The following is a 22,929-nucleotide window of genomic DNA, read 5'->3' as shown; positions in this document are numbered from 1 at the left end:
GGCTTAAAAAAGGAACATTTAATTCAAATTTGCAATGATGTTAGAATGACAATACCTTTTTCTGTGTGTTCATATCCGAGACATAAAACAGAGACAAAAGGGAATTGTCATAACTGTTCCAGATTTCATGAGAACTTTGCCACTTAAAGAATACCATTTTATTAAAAAAAAATTGTGACAACTTTATGGGCAAGGAATTACTATTTTCAACTACTTAGTAGTGAAATGTAAATAGAAAAGCAAAAAGAAAAGTAGGAAGATATTTTGTGAGATGCTGAATGCCACTCCTTGAAACAGTAAAGACTTTATAATAAGAATCCAGACAGAGCATTATTTTAAAAGTATATGTTGCCAAGAACAGAGAAGATAGAAAAGGTTCAGAAAAAGAGAGTTACTAGACATGCAAGAATGAAAAATCCTCCGAGAACTTGCAAAGGAACATATTTTAAATAATTATACAGTCCCCACCAAATTATTTTCAATTAAATAGAGTTCTTGGAATACATACATTACCTTAACAACAGGATTCAGCAGAACAACACCTGATTTCTTTGTAATAACTTGCTTTGTCGTGTAATGATGTTCTATGAGCTGAGGAATAGCTGGAAACCCAGTTCCTTCAAAACGATACTGATTCTGTATGGAGGTAAAAGGAAATAATTGTTTTTCTGTAGGCAATATTTCAAAAAAGAAACTGCACAAGTGTATCACCAAGCTTCCCTCTATAGTAACAAAAACAGAGAAATGTTAATTTCTACTGAATTATAGTTAGGAAGATGATAAATTAATACATGCAAAATTACTGTATCACTCATTTAAGGCAGTATGTTAAAATAACTATTGAAACTCTCAATTTAAAGAGATAAGACAGTTAAACCTAGAACTCTGACAGAGTGAAATAAAAGAAATAAAAATATTTGAAACCAGAAAAAACACTAACTTCATAATTACCTAGAAGTTCTAAGAATTACAGAAAACAAATTAAAAATAAACAACTGACAATAAAATAAATAGGAAATAGGTTACCTATCTTATTCATATATTCCTGCATTTGTAATGTTTGATAAAATTAATAAATGCCTGGCACAGAGTATAAGATACATGATTGGTCTATAATAAGGAGTATATATCAGAAGAGTCCACAGCAGCTAAAAAATGGCAAGTAAACAGTATAATCTATAAAGAAGTTGGGCAAGATAAAATTCCCCCTCTCTGCTTCACAAAAAATATTTTTTTTTTATATACACAATTGTACACAATGGAAACAATTAAATCTTTGGTATTTTCTTAGAAGCGTGTAACATTTTCTTAGCAAAATTCTTTCAGGTGTTTAAGGAAAAATTGTATTTTCATTGCTTTTCTTTGCCCATAGACTTGATAGAGGAAAAATAAAATCCAGTAAAGAAGTGTTTATTTCATCCTCTGCTGACTGGGAAACAGAATAAAGTATCGGGCCTACGCAAGACTCAGAATCTACAGTTAATGAAGTCTTCCCCGATGAGAGGAAATGCCACAAGTCAGCCTGACAATGGTAACAATAAATAAGTAGTGCAATTAAAAAAAACCAAGCACAGACAGTGATTCAAGTTTCTTTAAACAACTGGGCAAGTAGACTTTCTCCTTCTAGTTCCCAGGGCTAAATTCCTTGCAGAATTCGTTGTAAGCTTATCTTCCTTTGCGATTAAAGCATTAACTTCCTGAAATGACCATCTCTGCTAGTAAAGACAGCCTGGTTAAGTCACCTTTTTTAACATTCCTGGTTCTCTGTCATAAAAATACTTTCATACTCTGAATACTTTTGTTGTTTAACTTCATTCACTCATTAAATAGTGACACAGCTTTGATTGATGAGCAACACTAGCTCCCATTCCTTTCAAATAAGCTTTTTCATATTTCTGTGCTGACGATCTGAAAAATCCAATGTCCTAAGAGTCTCCCTGACACAATAACCAGTATGGTCTACTACTTCCTGATCTCAGATGCAGCCACACCCCTGGCTACTGGCATTTATGTAAAATCTTCAGGGCAGACTGAGTTATTTTCATTCTATCTATTTACACAGGATCCTGACCGTTACTAAGATCACAATTAAACAAGAATTTCAAAATACTGCAGCCTCAAATAGCAGGAGTGAAAAATAACAGTAGCCTTGAATGACAACAGTGATTTTTTATATTTAATGCTGAACAATGACTAATTTATCACATTCATAGTTTTATTAAGATTAGACTTTAAAATTATAATAAAACTAGAGAGAAAACACTTATACGATTAAGGATTACCATTAAAACAAGCATATGTCCACTATGATGTTCAGTATTCAATTCAGAATAAAATTTTATATGGACCACATCTGGTATCCATATAGAGACCTGTCAATGACCCAAACATGAGACTTGACCAGTCACAGTGACCTGATTCCACATTGTTCATACCATTGTAAACAAACACATCCCTTGCCCTAAACTCCCTCAAACTTCCCTACCAAAATGTGCATGCATACAATCCTTCTTGTCATATGAACATAATAGACCCAACATCTGCTAACTCCTTTTTAGATCTTAATAGGATTTGTCCCTTTTTACAGTTGGGTTGTTTGGGGTTTTTTTCACAATAAATGCTGAAAAATCACCCCATAAAAGTGCATATGGAGTCCTGCATTAAATTCCATTACTGCCAAGAAAATATACCACAAATTAATCCTAAGAGCAGATAAACTTATTACTAAATGTACAACCATAAAAATTTAGTGACCTGATTATGCTTGGACTATCCAACCTATGCAATATTAAACAGTATTAATCTTACATTTCAAATGTAATTCCAAAGAGAAAGTAGTGAAATTATGTAAATGAAGATAGCTTGCATTTATTTATTTATTTAAAAACAAGTCCTAAAAAGAGTCTGCTTTCAGGTAGGTGTGGTTTCAAAGTTATACTTACTAAAATCCCCTCTATTTTACCTGACTTGAAAGTCCCAGCTATGTTTTTTGAAGATCTATTTGCCACATACAATGATTTACACAGAATTATTTTAACCACACCAGTGTATGATGTACATTTCTTTCTGCTGGGTTGGGATCAAAGAGCTCCAAGCATCTTGTAAGACGCTGTGTCAAGCACAGATAATTTTATTGCTCTTATTTTCTCATTCAGCACTTTGACACATCAAAATACTTTAAGGCCATAAAATGAAAATGAAATAAACACTGACTTTATTTAGAGGTTCACTTCTACAAGGAAAACTCTGGGAGAAAATTAATGAAACCTCCAGCTGGACAACTGTCTATAATCATTAATCCTACAGCAGCCTTCTAACTTCTGCTTGAAAAGTATCACAGCCTCTCATATAAAAATAAATAAACTAGGTACACGATATTGATTTCTCCCACGTATGCTGCATCAGCTGGGGATTCAGATGAGGAAATTGCCTCAGTGTAAACATTGTTCTGTTAATAAATGTGTATTTGTGTGTATATGACAGACTTTCTTACAAGAGACTGAAATATTTTTCGCAGCATTACTGAATCATAACTAAGAATTATTTCCTGCTATGTCATACTTCAAGGAGAGTTTCTAGTAATGTTATGAGAACTTTCATATTTTGAAAGAGCCTGAAATTCTGAAACGTAAAAAGAAAAATACATACATAAAAGAAAGCCAAGTAATGCATTACAAATAAAAAGAAATACACTGGGCAAGGGCACAAAATTAACATTCCGTTTAAAATGACCAATTTTTCTCAAGTTACAGCAACAAGGGAATCATATATGATGATGTATGCTGTGCAACATCCATAAGAGTTTGTGTCATACTGAACAAAACAGTATCTATAGAGCTAAAAAGAACATAAGCATCTCCAGCACAGTGGGCACTTCAATTTCCAACTTTACAGATGCCTGCACAAGTTAGTTTCTTCTCCATTTATATTTCCATTTATAGGAAGATGCAATGGAATCTTAACAGTCTGAATTAAAAGTAGCCTAATTAGCACCAAATATGAAAATGGGTTTAAAATTCAGTTTAAAACGTACATGCATAGATCAGTAGTGACAAGTTCTTAATTTTAAAACATTTACAGAAGTATCTTTTACATATAAAAGATGTTGAATAACCCCATACTTCTTTTTTTTTTTTCCCCAAAATCACATTTTGCCCTGATTACAGCACTGATGTATATATTTCCCACAGCCTTCGTATATTCATATAAAAGCTAAAGCTGTTTTCCACAGTAAATTATGTAGATCATAAATTGCTTTGCTGAATTTATAAACTTCCTAACATTTGAATATTCAGTACTATATCAGAGACGTACATCAGCATATTGTATGATAAAGTGCCTCCGTTGTCCATCTGAAAACACAGAAAGGACATATTCACCGGGTTTCCCGTGGCTCTCTCGCACCAAGAAGTCTCCTTGCTGTTTTAATAGCTCCTGGGCTTCTATTCTTGGAATTGCACCGTGATACCAGTCTTGCTCAGCCAATGGTTTCTCAGTGGTTGATATTACATCAAAGAACTTGGGAAAATCATTGAAGAAAAATGTTATTATAACAGTACATTTTTTGGACTTTACTTTTAAATTAAAAGCATGGTAAACAATAATTTCTATTTCTGTATCTAAACATATATTTCTGCTAACAAACAAAACCAAGGATGTACATTTACAAAAAAGACATACTGATCACTTTATTTTCTACTACTTAAAGAATGAATATATAAAAAGTATAAGTTTATAGAAACATCCATAAAACTATTTAATATTTTTCATTTGGTCTGCTGCTTTTCCTAAGCCATATGAACCAACTCTTTCTCATGTATTTTGATGTGCTGCTAACAAGAATTCAAAATAAGCCATATTTATTCAGACAGAAACTTCTCAGATATAAAAACATAAGTAACTGATTTACACAAAACATTTGAATTGGATAAATTGTTTTTACATAATTTACCAGTTGCATCAACAAATCAACTCTATGAGACAAACCTAGATGAACAAATAACTCTATGAGACAATTTTCCTAGCATTTATACTGTAGCACAGAATATACATTGTGGTGTATTGTGTTTATGAACTTTAGCATAGTGTTTCTGAAAGCACAAAAACTGCAAGAAACTATTTTTATTGGCTATAAATGAAAGGCAAATTCACGTATTACTTTTATCAAGCTTACACTCTTTAAGAAAACACTATGGAAAACTGTTTTTTTCAATGACCACTTCAGATTTATTTGTAATGGCTAGGCAGACAAGCCCCTACGTAAGCTACATGTCATTCAAAACTGTTAGCGCCAGAGATCAGAGAAATGCTCACTGGCAGAGTGGTAACGCTCTGAAGAAAATATCGCAGCACATACTGCATTGTGAGTTGAACAGGTATGTCAATGTGTCCCAGTCAAGCCTACTGAACTGCACTTTAGATAACAACACAAACACCTCAATGAAGAATGATCAAACAGATTCTAAATCAACCTCTCCTACTGCTCCACCCTGATGAAAAATAGGTTTTTCTTCATATCATCAAGGATGATATTTCCCTTATGGGCGTGGGGAAAGAGAACAGAAACACTCCATTGGTGCATAGAAGGTAAAAATGTAACATGGTGAAGCTATGGCTATGGTGTCATCTGCACATATAGACTTTCTGGGGAGATACTTCAATTAAGATTACTTACCTAGCCTAAAATATTTACAATAACTCAGACTATCAGGATGTGATTGAGTAGACTGAATAAAAGGAATTTACTCAGAACTTTTTGTTTCCAAATATTTGTAGTTCTTTAGCGCTTCCATCTTAAAGCTTCTGGTATAAAACATGCCCTTGTCTGTGGATTCCTGATACCTCAAAAGGTCCAATTTAGTCCAGGATCCTGATCACAGAAATCACAGAAATCGTCAGAGTTGGAAGAGACTTCTAAGAGATCATCTAGTCCAACTCCCCCCCTAAATCAGGATTCCCTAAGGCACATTACTCTCAGGACTGCATCCAAGCAGGTTTTGAATATCTCCAGAGAAGGCAATGTCTCAACCTCCCTGGGCAGCCTGTTCCACTGTTCTATCACCCTCATCTTATATAATTTTTTTTCTCATATTTAAATAGAACTTCTTATGTTCCAGCTTGTGCCTATTGCCCCGTGTCTTGACAGAGAAAAAGATTATGGACGAAGAAAAGAGCATTTTAGATATTGTTAACTATGGCATTGTTCATGACAATAATGCCAATCTTCCCTCTTCTTTCAAATTTGGTTAAACTAGTTTTTATTACTTCAGAAGGAAATAAAAATTCCACGAGGTGTCCTCTCCTGTTGGTCTCCTTCATTACATTACCTTTACTTTTTGTCATATATTATGTGACAATCATAATTAAGTAGGTTTCTCTTATGAAACAACTGGTAACTACTTGTTTTAAAAAATATTAAAATTGCATTATTTTTATGAACAATTCTCACTTAAACATATTTTCTGTATGACACAATATCTACCCTGACTGGATATGCAACAAAGCATAGCTGAAAGCCCAGAAAGAACAGTATTAATGCAAGATATATAATATTTTTTATTATTTATTTCAATTCAGTTTGCACCACTTAGTGCTAATGTTTCTACTGCATTTTATAGTTAGAATTAAATGGCTTAAATACAAGAAAAGCTAGTCTTTAAAGAAGATAGATGAAATAAAGCTACTCACACAAAATTAAATTCCCATTTATTTTCTTTAAACTGTTTAAACTGCACTGAGTTTAAACATCAGTAAGCAACTTAATATGACTAGTTAGATACCTGAAAGAACAAGTTTGCATTCTAGGCCTCAATGTTTAACAATTTAATTTGGGGGATAGGATCTCTTTCTTATCTATATATACATAATCACAGAATCACTTAGTGATTCAACAGTTTACATGAAATCTTTTTCTAAGACTTCTTTTCACTTGAAGATAAAAATAAACAAAATTATCCAGAAGGAAAGGAACTCAGTGTCAAATTTCTGCTCTCCCTCCCAGCTCTCTCCTTTTTTATGCCTTTTCTTTTTCCTTCCTAAATATCAATTTATTACCATATTTAGCTCATAGGTTATTTCAGGGGGAGGGGGAAGAGGCAGGGGGACAACAGGGGGGAAAGGGACAGTTGGGGAGTGTGTGCCCTTATATACTTTAACTTTCTTTTCTTTCTGCAAGGAGGGAAATGCTCTTGTATACTTTACCATGCTTCTCATTGACCTATTACTGTCCTCTTACTTTAACGCCCCTTTTCTCTTTCCTGTTTATCAATCCATTGAAATAGCAACAGTAAAATGAAGCAGTCCCCAGCTGCTTGCTTTATTAAAGAGAAAAGGTGTGCAAAAAAACCCCTGTATTATTTCTAACTCCAAAAAATGAGATAATATTCCTCCATTTAGTACACTGTTGATAAAAATAAAACAATATTTGGTATAATATTTTGTTAAACTAATAGCATACTTGGTATTACACGTCCACATATTTTCTGAACTTGGACTTTGAGTACTTCCTTATTTTTCATCTTCAAGAAAACAAAACATTTTGTCAAGACACTTTTTCTCTCCCAGTGTAAAAGAAGAGCACAGACATAGATAAAGTAAAACAATGCATTTAGGTTGATAATTTGATACAATTCCCTATAGAATATTCTGTCTAAGTTTCAGTGTACCTGGCTCATTTTCACATGCTAATACATCATATGAAATCAATATTAATTATACCTATTTTCCTAATAAAAGTAGAAAAGTTATCCTATAAACAATAACAGATATTTGTGCCAAGCTCAATTGCCTCAGTGCCAAAAAAAATAGGCAGAAGGGGAGAAATTGCCATTCATGCTGCAATTCATTCAGACTCTTTAGTTTAGTCATCACACACATTACATGTACGAAAAAACTGTCCAGTTTCCTGTGTTCTTTCTCCTCATTTAACTGAACTTTGTATTTCTATTAAAGAAAACTGGCTTGCTGAATCCCTAACCTTTATGTTTTCTGTTTAACTTCACTTTTTCCCTATATTACCATTTCCCTCCTCATTCTGAATACATATAAATACACATCAATCATTTAAGTGCCAACACATAAGTAAAAGTTAAACTCATGAGTGATTTTGCAAGGATAGAGTTTCTCTATGACTTCTTTCAGATGACACAGGAAAAAATATTTTCTCTCACTACAGATAAAATTCAACTCCTTCCATGAATTAAATATAGACAGTATTTTTAGAATAGCACTACATTTGAGCCAACATATTGCTCCACTTTTAAAGCTTCAATACACTTACAGCATATAATATAAAAACAGGTAGTTAACATCACATTTTTAGCCTATGTAAGTCAATCAGTACTGGTCCTTTTGATACTCTGCTTCAAGATCCTTTTTTACATTGGCATACTTAAAAAGCAAAACCAAATATTTCATGTATGTTGCTATTATTTTATAATGCCCCTTCAATAATCACCTTGTATCCTTTGTTGATGGATAACAAAAGTATGTTTATCCATCTAGCAATAAGCATAGTTATGTAACTGTCAGCAGAGAAAAGCTCCTCCAATTTTTATCTGAAGCAGTTTCAAATAGTACTCTTATTTTTTAAAATCCTAACAAGTTGTATAACATACAAATACACAAAGTTGAAGGCTACATCTCACCTACACAAAGAACAGAAGTCACAGCAACATATATTTTAATATGCTTCTGTTATGAAATGTGACATTTTCACATAAATTAGAAGTTTATAAGCCAAATATCATGAAAATGTGGCAATCTGCTCATTGCTAAGGATACTTCAATATTTTAGCAGGTTTTTTCCTATTACTTTTCAAATACTTAATGCAACTTTAACATTTTTCACAGTAAATGTGTTCCTGTTTAGTTTTAGCTCATTACTTACTTTGTTCCTTTATCACTATGTACAGTTTTCCTATGTGTGTATACATTTGTATACATGCAACTGCAATGTCTTCCACACATGCTGAATATTGCTTAACTTAAATAAAGTTTACTGGGTCCTTGGATGCAATTCTGCAGCATAAAGTAGAAAGCTCAGTCATTCTAAAGTTTTCTGAAAAATACTATTTTAAGCTAATGCTTCAGGTGACAGGAACACAATTAAGGGGTAGTTTTAAAAAGTTTTTTAAATTCTGCACAACTTTCAGGGGGGTCATTTGGGGTTTTTTGTGGGTTTGTTTGTTTATTTTGTGGGGATTTTTTGTTTTGGTTTTTTTAAAATTATTTTTAGGTTTTGATTTTTACACTTCAGGTTTTTCTATTGAGAGGGTTGGGATGGTTACCTGCTACACTACAAGAAAACACAGGAGGAAGGCTTTAAAGTAAAATCTGAGACCTTAATTATGTACTCAAGTATTCTAAGTAGTTGCAAGCTTCTATATAAAAATAAACAGAGATAATACAAAAGCGGAAGAAACAAGAAAGTTTATCCATTCAGGAAGGCAGCTGAGCAAAAGCCAACTAGTAGAAAGAGATACTTAATAACCATTTTTAGTGGGGATTGAAGCAAGATGTATAAATCCAAAGTATTTAAATAATATCAGTTGTTGAGGAAGTAGCAGCAGTAGCGGTGCTACTACTAACAATAGTAAGAAGAATAGTATGCTTATATATTGGTGCCTTTATAACAAGTAGGGGGAATATTATTACTGCAACAATGAGTAAAATATGCATGGCCATCTGACCTACTACAGAACATAATAGTACAGTATATAGCATCAGTCTGGGAGCTGCAAGGAACATATAAATTCTCTTCCTTAGGCAACAAGTTGTTTTGGTACACTCTTCCGTCATAATATGATGATGTGTGCTGATCAATGAGAGCAGTATTTTTGTAGCATTATGTAACATCATTTTTTACTATGTAGATGGAAATGCATGATGCTTCAGGGATAAAAAAAGTAACCCCAAAAAAACCCAAACAACATAAAACCAAACTACAAAACAACCAACAAACAAAACAAACAAAAACCAAACCAAACCAAAACCTTAGCCTGTAAAAACAGAAAAACGAAGCTATGTTATTGATAATACTTACCGATGATGAGCCTAACATGGATTTTGGAGACCTTATAATTCCAGCTATGGAATGCCGTATAGTGTCAAATCTTGAGACTTTGTCCTTCTTGTCCTAGTGAAAACAAGCAAATCATTATGATAACTGAATTATTACAGAATGTGGATCGTAGACTCCTGGATTTTATTTAAATAAAAGATAGAGCCTGAGCCTCTACTCGTACAGAAATAAGTGTCAACATGGATGGGATTAAGCTAACTCACATCAACATAACTGCTGAAAAAATCTGTATTTCCTTAACTGCTTTGTGCAATTATTCTAATGCTCATTATTGATATTTCAATTCTTCTGAAAAACCTGTTGTTTTTTTTAAGACATTGATTTGAAATCATAAAATAGAAAAAAAGCCCACCTTGTAAAAACAAAAAATCCATAATATACATAATCCTCACTTAATATATGGCAGGTTTTTTCCCCTTTTATTATCATGTTCTTCTCTAATGATGCACTACTTGTAAATATTAGCAGTAATAGGTACAAGTTATAGGATGTCTTTGTTTTCTGGCACTACCATAAACCATACGAGCAGTTACTATCAGGATTTTAAATTCTGTAGAGGGCTGTACCTGGAATACTGAAAATAGCCTTCAAGCACCTCCATAGTTCAACAAAAGTCAGTGTAAATTCCAAGGTGCTCATATCTAGACTGCATATTTCTTAATTTCTGACTTAACCATCATCTCTCAAAATCAATCTTTCAAAATTTATTAAAGAATCTTTCAAAAAATATAAAAATCTATTTTTAACACTGACACACTGATGTTATTTCTTGTAAATCACTCTCAGAAACATCCAAGATATTTCAGTTAGTATTTGCAAAGTATTTAAACCTAAATCAGAGAAACCACACATCAATAACCTCATTCTAATTAGCGACAGGTTATCTTGTGGAAGCAAAAAGTAGCCTGACAAAAGCTTTGCAAGGCAGATAGAGAGGCCCCTGAAATTGAGTAAGGAAATCCTGCTTTGCTTAACGAATCTATCTGCACACCACTAAATCCTAAGACATCTCAATTCACAAAATCCTCAGACTGGTGTGTACAGATATTAATTGTTTCATTGATTTCAAAAGCACTGTGATATCAATAATGCTATCACTTAGTAGGTTCAAATAATAAAAAATTATCAAATTTCAGTCTGTAAAGAACTTGCTACAGCTGGCAAGGAAGTACCTGGTCATAACATGATTGTCCTCCTTGCTTGTTATTGCCCCATCATGGTAAAAGACCTCTGAATATACACACAAGGCCTCTTTTGCTATAATTCTATGTATGCTTGGGAATTTTCAATGGAAGAATATACTGAGTGCTCCTAGTTGTACTGCAGTACCTAGTCTTCACAAAGGCAAGAAAAAGTACAACTTCTCACAGCCTCTGGCAGCTTATCATTCAAAAAACCAAGATGATGAACTAGCTGCTCATCAAAGTCATCATCTGCCAGGACTGCTCAACCCACAGGCTGTGCCGCCACTCAAGAAAAACAAGTAACATAAAAGCCAAAGAGCAGTGAATTAATTACTGCCACTGTTCCAGGCAAGAAGTGACCAAAACAACATTCAAGAATGGATGCAAGGTAAGAGTATACAAATGTAGTGGGAATGTATTAAATTTCTTCAAATACTCTATTTCCAAATATTTTAGTCTTCCTAAGACAGATATTTTTAGTGTAGAAATTAAGATTTATGGTTTCACAGCCATGTATACTAACAACAGTTGAATAAGCAATCAGTGAATCAGTGAGATGTCACGAATGTGACTTGACTTTTCAAGAATATAACCATAAATTAAAAACAAAGAAAAGCTCAAAATATGTTAGTGAAAAAACAATGTTAAGAAACCACGGAACATGCAAAGCAAACAAACTGTGAGGAATTTTCATTCCATCATCTAAACATGACAGTTTTTCAAATGGCCATGAAAAGCACATGCTTTATTAGTTAGAAATACACGTGAATCCACAAATCCTTCAAAGTTAGCAATTCTTAGCAGCACTTTTGATGCAAAGAGGCTAGTTTTATTCTGTACTTCGTTACTGTATGCATCCAGTTTAAATAGTTTCAGGCGTGTATGACCCAGATTCTTCAGAAGAAAATAGAAATACAGTAATACTAGAACTGCTGCCTCAGAGTTGTAATCCAGATCAACACTACAGATGTCATTTGAAGCAATGTATTCCTCAATGTAAAATGTGCTTTTCAAGTGGCTATATACATGCATATACACACGCACATATTGATTTCGTCATCCCTCTTTCAAGTAAAAAATCAAAATATGAGTTAGAAAAAAATTCTTGATAAGGTAAAGGAAGAAATTAATTTATTTTAAATACACACATTATGCTGCTTTTGGAAAACTCTGTTTTACTAAATTGTGATAAAAAATGAACTGATCAGTTTTGCTCCACCAAAGATGGACATTAGTGCAGAAAATAAATTCTATGTACCAAAGTTTTCATACACTCTTATTTTCCACAAAAAGTATGCAGACAGCAGTTTTGACACTTGTTAACAATGACAATACTCTGTAATAGCACTTCCTCAAGTGAATGGTTGAGGAAAAGTTTTAGGTGGTCAGTAGATATCTTAACTTTTTAAAAAGTTAACATCTAACTCTTCAAACTGATAAATGCTACTTAAGGACTAAAAAAAAAAATTATTAAAAACACTGATCTAATAAAAAGAAGCAGTCATCCTTGCTGACCTATATTTGAGAGAGCCATCAAAAAAGGGGAATTTTAACACAGGAAAAATCTGGTGAAAGACAGTTATACAAGCTAATAATGCAACACCACAAATGAAGAATCTCTAGCTACATTTTGCAAAATGCATGAATGATTTTTACAGTGCAGACAGCTTAAGGACCATAAACTATGCTCACATTCCAGCTAGGGAGCCAAGCCACATTTCAGAAAGGCACAAAGCAGTAACTGTTTTCAGTGCATTATTTCTGATCTGCACAGGAAAAGCTCCCCTAGTCCCACTGACTACAATGGTATCAGTATCCGGACAAAATAGTGATCTCATACTTAATGATGTCATTAAGGGATGAGGGGGAAACAATGCAACCCAGGATGAGGAAAAGGCTAAGATACTTAAAGCTTTCTTTGCCTCTGTCTTTAATAGTCAGACCAGTTACCTCCAGGGTGTTCACCCTCCTGATATGGAGGATATGGATGGAGAGATGAACAACCCCCCTATAATCCAGAAGGATGTAGTTAATGATCTGCTTCTCCACCTAGACATGCACAAGTTTATGGGGCCTGATGTAATGCACCCTAGAGCACTGAGGGAGCTGATGGGGGAGCTCGCTTAGCCTCTCTCCATCATTTATCAACAATCCTGGTCAACAAGGGAGATCCCAGATGACTGGAGGCTGGGTAATGTGATGCCCATCTACAAGAAGAGCCAGAAGGAGGATCCAGGGAACTACAGATGACTGGAGGCTGGGTAATGTGATGCCCATCTACAAGAAGAGCCAGAAGGAGGATCCAGGGAACTACAGGCCTGTCAGCCTGACCTGAGTACCACAAAAGGTCATCGAGAGGCTCATCCTGAGTGAGCTCACACAGCAAGTGCTGGGCAGCCAGGGTACCAGGGCCAGCCAGCAGGGGTTTATGAAAGGGAAGTCTTACTTTACCAACCTGGTCTCTTTCTATGCCCATGTGACCTGCCTATTGGATGAGGGGATGGCTGTGGACATTGTCTGCCTGGGCTTTGATAAGGCCTTTGACACCATCTCACTCAGGTCTCTCAGCCTGTCTTCATAGGAAAGGTGCTTCAGCCCTCAGATCATCTTCGTGGCTCTCCTCCAGAGTGCCTCCAGGAGCTCCATGTCCTTCCTATGTTGGGGGCTCCGGAACTGGACACAGTACACCAGGTGGGGTCTCATGAGAGCCAAGTAAAGGGAAAAAATCATCTCCCTCACCCTGCTGGCCACAATTCTTTTGATGCAGCCTAGGATATAGTTGGTTTTCTGGGCTGCACATTGCTGGCTGATGTTTAGCTTCTTGTCCACCACCATCACCAAGTCCTTCTCCTCTGGGATGTTTTTGACCCATTTGCCACCCAGCCTGTATTTGTACTTGGAATTGCTCCGACCCAGGTACAGGACCTTGTACTTGGCCTTGTTGAACTTCACACAGTTTATATAAGCCCACCTCTTGAGCCTGCCAAGGTCCCTCTGAATGGCATCCCTCCCTTTGGCAAACTTGCTGAGGATACACTCACTGCTACTGTCCATGTTACCAACGAAGATGTTAAATCGAGTCAAGTACCAATCCTTCGGAAACATCACTCATCACAGGCCTCCCCATCTGGACATCGAGGCTTTGATCACAATTCTTTGAGTGCAACCATCCAGCCAGTTCCTTACACAGCGAGTGGTCCACCCATCAAATTTGTATCATTCCAGTTTCAATACCAGGAGGTGGTGCAGGACAGTGGCAAAACCTTTGCACAGGTGCAGGCTGATGACACCAGTTGCTCTTCCTTTGTCCACCAATGGCATGACACCACTGTAGAAGACCACCAAGTCAGTCAGGCAGGATTTGCCTTTGGTGAAGCTGTGTTGGCTGTCACCAATTAGCCCTTTGTTTTCCTCATGCCTTTACAGAGCCTTCAATGCCCACTTCAGTTTTATTTGTAATGGCTAGGCAGACAAGCCCCTACGTAAGCTACATGTCATTCAAAACTGTTAGCGCCAGAGATCAGAGAAATGCTCACTGGCAGAGTGGTAACGCTCTGAAGAAAATATCGCAGCACATACTGCATTGTGAGTTGAACAGGTATGTCAATGTGTCCCAGTCAAGCCTACTGAACTGCACTTTAGATAACAACACAAACACCTCAATGAAGAATGATCAAACAGATTCTAAATCAACCTCTCCTACTGCTCCACCCTGATGAAAAATAGGTTTTTCTTCATATCATCAAGGATGATATTTCCCTTATGGGCGTGGGGAAAGAGAACAGAAACACTCCATTGGTGCATAGAAGGTAAAAATGTAACATGGTGAAGCTATGGCTATGGTGTCATCTGCACATATAGACTTTCTGGGGAGATACTTCAATTAAGATTACTTACCTAGCCTAAAATATTTACAATAACTCAGACTATCAGGATGTGATTGAGTAGACTGAATAAAAGGAATTTACTCAGAACTTTTTGTTTCCAAATATTTGTAGTTCTTTAGCGCTTCCATCTTAAAGCTTCTGGTATAAAACATGCCCTTGTCTGTGGATTCCTGATACCTCAAAAGGTCCAATTTAGTCCAGGATCCTGATCACAGAAATCACAGAAATCGTCAGAGTTGGAAGAGACTTCTAAGAGATCATCTAGTCCAACTCCCCCCCTAAATCAGGATTCCCTAAGGCACATTACTCTCAGGACTGCATCCAAGCAGGTTTTGAATATCTCCAGAGAAGGCAATGTCTCAACCTCCCTGGGCAGCCTGTTCCACTGTTCTATCACCCTCATCTTATATAATTTTTTTTCTCATATTTAAATAGAACTTCTTATGTTCCAGCTTGTGCCTATTGCCCCGTGTCTTGACAGAGAAAAAGATTATGGACGAAGAAAAGAGCATTTTAGATATTGTTAACTATGGCATTGTTCATGACAATAATGCCAATCTTCCCTCTTCTTTCAAATTTGGTTAAACTAGTTTTTATTACTTCAGAAGGAAATAAAAATTCCACGAGGTGTCCTCTCCTGTTGGTCTCCTTCATTACATTACCTTTACTTTTTGTCATATATTATGTGACAATCATAATTAAGTAGGTTTCTCTTATGAAACAACTGGTAACTACTTGTTTTAAAAAATATTAAAATTGCATTATTTTTATGAACAATTCTCACTTAAACATATTTTCTGTATGACACAATATCTACCCTGACTGGATATGCAACAAAGCATAGCTGAAAGCCCAGAAAGAACAGTATTAATGCAAGATATATAATATTTTTTATTATTTATTTCAATTCAGTTTGCACCACTTAGTGCTAATGTTTCTACTGCATTTTATAGTTAGAATTAAATGGCTTAAATACAAGAAAAGCTAGTCTTTAAAGAAGATAGATGAAATAAAGCTACTCACACAAAATTAAATTCCCATTTATTTTCTTTAAACTGTTTAAACTGCACTGAGTTTAAACATCAGTAAGCAACTTAATATGACTAGTTAGATACCTGAAAGAACAAGTTTGCATTCTAGGCCTCAATGTTTAACAATTTAATTTGGGGGATAGGATCTCTTTCTTATCTATATATACATAATCACAGAATCACTTAGTGATTCAACAGTTTACATGAAATCTTTTTCTAAGACTTCTTTTCACTTGAAGATAAAAATAAACAAAATTATCCAGAAGGAAAGGAACTCAGTGTCAAATTTCTGCTCTCCCTCCCAGCTCTCTCCTTTTTTATGCCTTTTCTTTTTCCTTCCTAAATATCAATTTATTACCATATTTAGCTCATAGGTTATTTCAGGGGGAGGGGGAAGAGGCAGGGGGACAACAGGGGGGAAAGGGACAGTTGGGGAGTGTGTGCCCTTATATACTTTAACTTTCTTTTCTTTCTGCAAGGAGGGAAATGCTCTTGTATACTTTACCATGCTTCTCATTGACCTATTACTGTCCTCTTACTTTAACGCCCCTTTTCTCTTTCCTGTTTATCAATCCATTGAAATAGCAACAGTAAAATGAAGCAGTCCCCAGCTGCTTGCTTTATTAAAGAGAAAAGGTGTGCAAAAAAACCCCTGTATTATTTCTAACTCCAAAAAATGAGATAATATTCCTCCATTTAGTACACTGTTGATAAAAATAAAACAATATTTGGTATAATATTTTGTTAAACTAATAGCATACTTGGTATTACACGTCCACATATTTTCTGAACTTGGACTTTGAGTACTTCCTTATTTTTCATCTTCAAGAAAACAAAACATTTTGTCAAGACACTTTTTCTCTCCCAGTGTAAAAGAAGAGCACAGACATAGATAAAGTAAAACAATGCATTTAGGTTGATAATTTGATACAATTCCCTATAGAATATTCTGTCTAAGTTTCAGTGTACCTGGCTCATTTTCACATGCTAATACATCATATGAAATCAATATTAATTATACCTATTTTCCTAATAAAAGTAGAAAAGTTATCCTATAAACAATAACAGATATTTGTGCCAAGCTCAATTGCCTCAGTGCCAAAAAAAATAGGCAGAAGGGGAGAAATTGCCATTCATGCTGCAATTCATTCAGACTCTTTAGTTTAGTCATCACACACATTACATGTACGAAAAAACTGTCCAGTTTCCTGTGTTCTTTCTCCTCATTTAACTGAACTTTGTATTTCTATTAAAGAAAACTGGCTTGCTGAATCCCTAACCTTTATGTTTTCTGTTTAACTTCACTTTTTCCCTATATTACCATTTCCCTCCTCATTCTGAATACATATAAATACACATCAATCATTTAAGTGCCAACACATAAGTAAAAGTTAAACTCATGAGTGATTTTGCAAGGATAGAGTTTCTCTATGACTTCTTTCAGATGACACAGGAAAAAATATTTTCTCTCACTACAGATAAAATTCAACTCCTTCCATGAATTAAATATAGACAGTATTTTTAGAATAGCACTACATTTGAGCCAACATATTGCTCCACTTTTAAAGCTTCAATACACTTACAGCATATAATATAAAAACAGGTAGTTAACATCACATTTTTAGCCTATGTAAGTCAATCAGTACTGGTCCTTTTGATACTCTGCTTCAAGATCCTTTTTTACATTGGCATACTTAAAAAGCAAAACCAAATATTTCATGTATGTTGCTATTATTTTATAATGCCCCTTCAATAATCACCTTGTATCCTTTGTTGATGGATAACAAAAGTATGTTTATCCATCTAGCAATAAGCATAGTTATGTAACTGTCAGCAGAGAAAAGCTCCTCCAATTTTTATCTGAAGCAGTTTCAAATAGTACTCTTATTTTTTAAAATCCTAACAAGTTGTATAACATACAAATACACAAAGTTGAAGGCTACATCTCACCTACACAAAGAACAGAAGTCACAGCAACATATATTTTAATATGCTTCTGTTATGAAATGTGACATTTTCACATAAATTAGAAGTTTATAAGCCAAATATCATGAAAATGTGGCAATCTGCTCATTGCTAAGGATACTTCAATATTTTAGCAGGTTTTTTCCTATTACTTTTCAAATACTTAATGCAACTTTAACATTTTTCACAGTAAATGTGTTCCTGTTTAGTTTTAGCTCATTACTTACTTTGTTCCTTTATCACTATGTACAGTTTTCCTATGTGTGTATACATTTGTATACATGCAACTGCAATGTCTTCCACACATGCTGAATATTGCTTAACTTAAATAAAGTTTACTGGGTCCTTGGATGCAATTCTGCAGCATAAAGTAGAAAGCTCAGTCATTCTAAAGTTTTCTGAAAAATACTATTTTAAGCTAATGCTTCAGGTGACAGGAACACAATTAAGGGGTAGTTTTAAAAAGTTTTTTAAATTCTGCACAACTTTCAGGGGGGTCATTTGGGGTTTTTTGTGGGTTTGTTTGTTTATTTTGTGGGGATTTTTTGTTTTGGTTTTTTTAAAATTATTTTTAGGTTTTGATTTTTACACTTCAGGTTTTTCTATTGAGAGGGTTGGGATGGTTACCTGCTACACTACAAGAAAACACAGGAGGAAGGCTTTAAAGTAAAATCTGAGACCTTAATTATGTACTCAAGTATTCTAAGTAGTTGCAAGCTTCTATATAAAAATAAACAGAGATAATACAAAAGCGGAAGAAACAAGAAAGTTTATCCATTCAGGAAGGCAGCTGAGCAAAAGCCAACTAGTAGAAAGAGATACTTAATAACCATTTTTAGTGGGGATTGAAGCAAGATGTATAAATCCAAAGTATTTAAATAATATCAGTTGTTGAGGAAGTAGCAGCAGTAGCGGTGCTACTACTAACAATAGTAAGAAGAATAGTATGCTTATATATTGGTGCCTTTATAACAAGTAGGGGGAATATTATTACTGCAACAATGAGTAAAATATGCATGGCCATCTGACCTACTACAGAACATAATAGTACAGTATATAGCATCAGTCTGGGAGCTGCAAGGAACATATAAATTCTCTTCCTTAGGCAACAAGTTGTTTTGGTACACTCTTCCGTCATAATATGATGATGTGTGCTGATCAATGAGAGCAGTATTTTTGTAGCATTATGTAACATCATTTTTTACTATGTAGATGGAAATGCATGATGCTTCAGGGATAAAAAAAGTAACCCCAAAAAAACCCAAACAACATAAAACCAAACTACAAAACAACCAACAAACAAAACAAACAAAAACCAAACCAAACCAAAACCTTAGCCTGTAAAAACAGAAAAACGAAGCTATGTTATTGATAATACTTACCGATGATGAGCCTAACATGGATTTTGGAGACCTTATAATTCCAGCTATGGAATGCCGTATAGTGTCAAATCTTGAGACTTTGTCCTTCTTGTCCTAGTGAAAACAAGCAAATCATTATGATAACTGAATTATTACAGAATGTGGATCGTAGACTCCTGGATTTTATTTAAATAAAAGATAGAGCCTGAGCCTCTACTCGTACAGAAATAAGTGTCAACATGGATGGGATTAAGCTAACTCACATCAACATAACTGCTGAAAAAATCTGTATTTCCTTAACTGCTTTGTGCAATTATTCTAATGCTCATTATTGATATTTCAATTCTTCTGAAAAACCTGTTGTTTTTTTTAAGACATTGATTTGAAATCATAAAATAGAAAAAAAGCCCACCTTGTAAAAACAAAAAATCCATAATATACATAATCCTCACTTAATATATGGCAGGTTTTTTCCCCTTTTATTATCATGTTCTTCTCTAATGATGCACTACTTGTAAATATTAGCAGTAATAGGTACAAGTTATAGGATGTCTTTGTTTTCTGGCACTACCATAAACCATACGAGCAGTTACTATCAGGATTTTAAATTCTGTAGAGGGCTGTACCTGGAATACTGAAAATAGCCTTCAAGCACCTCCATAGTTCAACAAAAGTCAGTGTAAATTCCAAGGTGCTCATATCTAGACTGCATATTTCTTAATTTCTGACTTAACCATCATCTCTCAAAATCAATCTTTCAAAATTTATTAAAGAATCTTTCAAAAAATATAAAAATCTATTTTTAACACTGACACACTGATGTTATTTCTTGTAAATCACTCTCAGAAACATCCAAGATATTTCAGTTAGTATTTGCAAAGTATTTAAACCTAAATCAGAGAAACCACACATCAATAACCTCATTCTAATTAGCGACAGGTTATCTTGTGGAAGCAAAAAGTAGCCTGACAAAAGCTTTGCAAGGCAGATAGAGAGGCCCCTGAAATTGAGTAAGGAAATCCTGCTTTGCTTAACGAATCTATCTGCACACCACTAAATCCTAAGACATCTCAATTCACAAAATCCTCAGACTGGTGTGTACAGATATTAATTGTTTCATTGATTTCAAAAGCACTGTGATATCAATAATGCTATCACTTAGTAGGTTCAAATAATAAAAAATTATCAAATTTCAGTCTGTAAAGAACTTGCTACAGCTGGCAAGGAAGTACCTGGTCATAACATGATTGTCCTCCTTGCTTGTTATTGCCCCATCATGGTAAAAGACCTCTGAATATACACACAAGGCCTCTTTTGCTATAATTCTATGTATGCTTGGGAATTTTCAATGGAAGAATATACTGAGTGCTCCTAGTTGTACTGCAGTACCTAGTCTTCACAAAGGCAAGAAAAAGTACAACTTCTCACAGCCTCTGGCAGCTTATCATTCAAAAAACCAAGATGATGAACTAGCTGCTCATCAAAGTCATCATCTGCCAGGACTGCTCAACCCACAGGCTGTGCCGCCACTCAAGAAAAACAAGTAACATAAAAGCCAAAGAGCAGTGAATTAATTACTGCCACTGTTCCAGGCAAGAAGTGACCAAAACAACATTCAAGAATGGATGCAAGGTAAGAGTATACAAATGTAGTGGGAATGTATTAAATTTCTTCAAATACTCTATTTCCAAATATTTTAGTCTTCCTAAGACAGATATTTTTAGTGTAGAAATTAAGATTTATGGTTTCACAGCCATGTATACTAACAACAGTTGAATAAGCAATCAGTGAATCAGTGAGATGTCACGAATGTGACTTGACTTTTCAAGAATATAACCATAAATTAAAAACAAAGAAAAGCTCAAAATATGTTAGTGAAAAAACAATGTTAAGAAACCACGGAACATGCAAAGCAAACAAACTGTGAGGAATTTTCATTCCATCATCTAAACATGACAGTTTTTCAAATGGCCATGAAAAGCACATGCTTTATTAGTTAGAAATACACGTGAATCCACAAATCCTTCAAAGTTAGCAATTCTTAGCAGCACTTTTGATGCAAAGAGGCTAGTTTTATTCTGTACTTCGTTACTGTATGCATCCAGTTTAAATAGTTTCAGGCGTGTATGACCCAGATTCTTCAGAAGAAAATAGAAATACAGTAATACTAGAACTGCTGCCTCAGAGTTGTAATCCAGATCAACACTACAGATGTCATTTGAAGCAATGTATTCCTCAATGTAAAATGTGCTTTTCAAGTGGCTATATACATGCATATACACACGCACATATTGATTTCGTCATCCCTCTTTCAAGTAAAAAATCAAAATATGAGTTAGAAAAAAATTCTTGATAAGGTAAAGGAAGAAATTAATTTATTTTAAATACACACATTATGCTGCTTTTGGAAAACTCTGTTTTACTAAATTGTGATAAAAAATGAACTGATCAGTTTTGCTCCACCAAAGATGGACATTAGTGCAGAAAATAAATTCTATGTACCAAAGTTTTCATACACTCTTATTTTCCACAAAAAGTATGCAGACAGCAGTTTTGACACTTGTTAACAATGACAATACTCTGTAATAGCACTTCCTCAAGTGAATGGTTGAGGAAAAGTTTTAGGTGGTCAGTAGATATCTTAACTTTTTAAAAAGTTAACATCTAACTCTTCAAACTGATAAATGCTACTTAAGGACTAAAAAAAAAAATTATTAAAAACACTGATCTAATAAAAAGAAGCAGTCATCCTTGCTGACCTATATTTGAGAGAGCCATCAAAAAAGGGGAATTTTAACACAGGAAAAATCTGGTGAAAGACAGTTATACAAGCTAATAATGCAACACCACAAATGAAGAATCTCTAGCTACATTTTGCAAAATGCATGAATGATTTTTACAGTGCAGACAGCTTAAGGACCATAAACTATGCTCACATTCCAGCTAGGGAGCCAAGCCACATTTCAGAAAGGCACAAAGCAGTAACTGTTTTCAGTGCATTATTTCTGATCTGCACAGGAAAAGCTCCCCTAGTCCCACTGACTACAATGGTATCAGTATCCGGACAAAATAGTGATCTCATACTTAATGATGTCATTAAGGGATGAGGGGGAAACAATGCAACCCAGGATGAGGAAAAGGCTAAGATACTTAAAGCTTTCTTTGCCTCTGTCTTTAATAGTCAGACCAGTTACCTCCAGGGTGTTCACCCTCCTGATATGGAGGATATGGATGGAGAGATGAACAACCCCCCTATAATCCAGAAGGATGTAGTTAATGATCTGCTTCTCCACCTAGACATGCACAAGTTTATGGGGCCTGATGTAATGCACCCTAGAGCACTGAGGGAGCTGATGGGGGAGCTCGCTTAGCCTCTCTCCATCATTTATCAACAATCCTGGTCAACAAGGGAGATCCCAG

At 34.8% G+C, this 22,929-nt stretch overlaps 1 protein-coding gene across 1 annotated transcript in view; it reads right to left on the bottom strand.

The window, feature by feature from the left end:
* The window catches only part of FER (fer (fps/fes related) tyrosine kinase), an 82,141-nt gene that overhangs the window by 33,727 nt on the left and 25,485 nt on the right, over nucleotides 1–22,929 (bottom strand). Inside the window, exons 9-11 of the mRNA XM_010007215.1 lie at nucleotides 19,531–19,623; nucleotides 4,315–4,518; nucleotides 514–636 (exon numbers count right to left, since the gene is read on the bottom strand). Of these exons, the coding sequence (XP_010005517.1) occupies nucleotides 514–636; nucleotides 4,315–4,518; nucleotides 19,531–19,623 (420 nt within the window). The remainder of the gene's footprint in view (nucleotides 1–513; nucleotides 637–4,314; nucleotides 4,519–19,530; nucleotides 19,624–22,929) is intronic.

The sequence above is a fragment of the Chaetura pelagica genome, unplaced genomic scaffold (assembly GCF_000747805.2).
Source record: "Chaetura pelagica isolate M959 unplaced genomic scaffold, ChaPel_1.0 scaffold40, whole genome shotgun sequence".
Taxonomy (NCBI): Eukaryota; Metazoa; Chordata; class Aves; order Apodiformes; family Apodidae; genus Chaetura; species Chaetura pelagica.
This window is presented reverse-complemented; position numbering and strand designations above follow the sequence as displayed.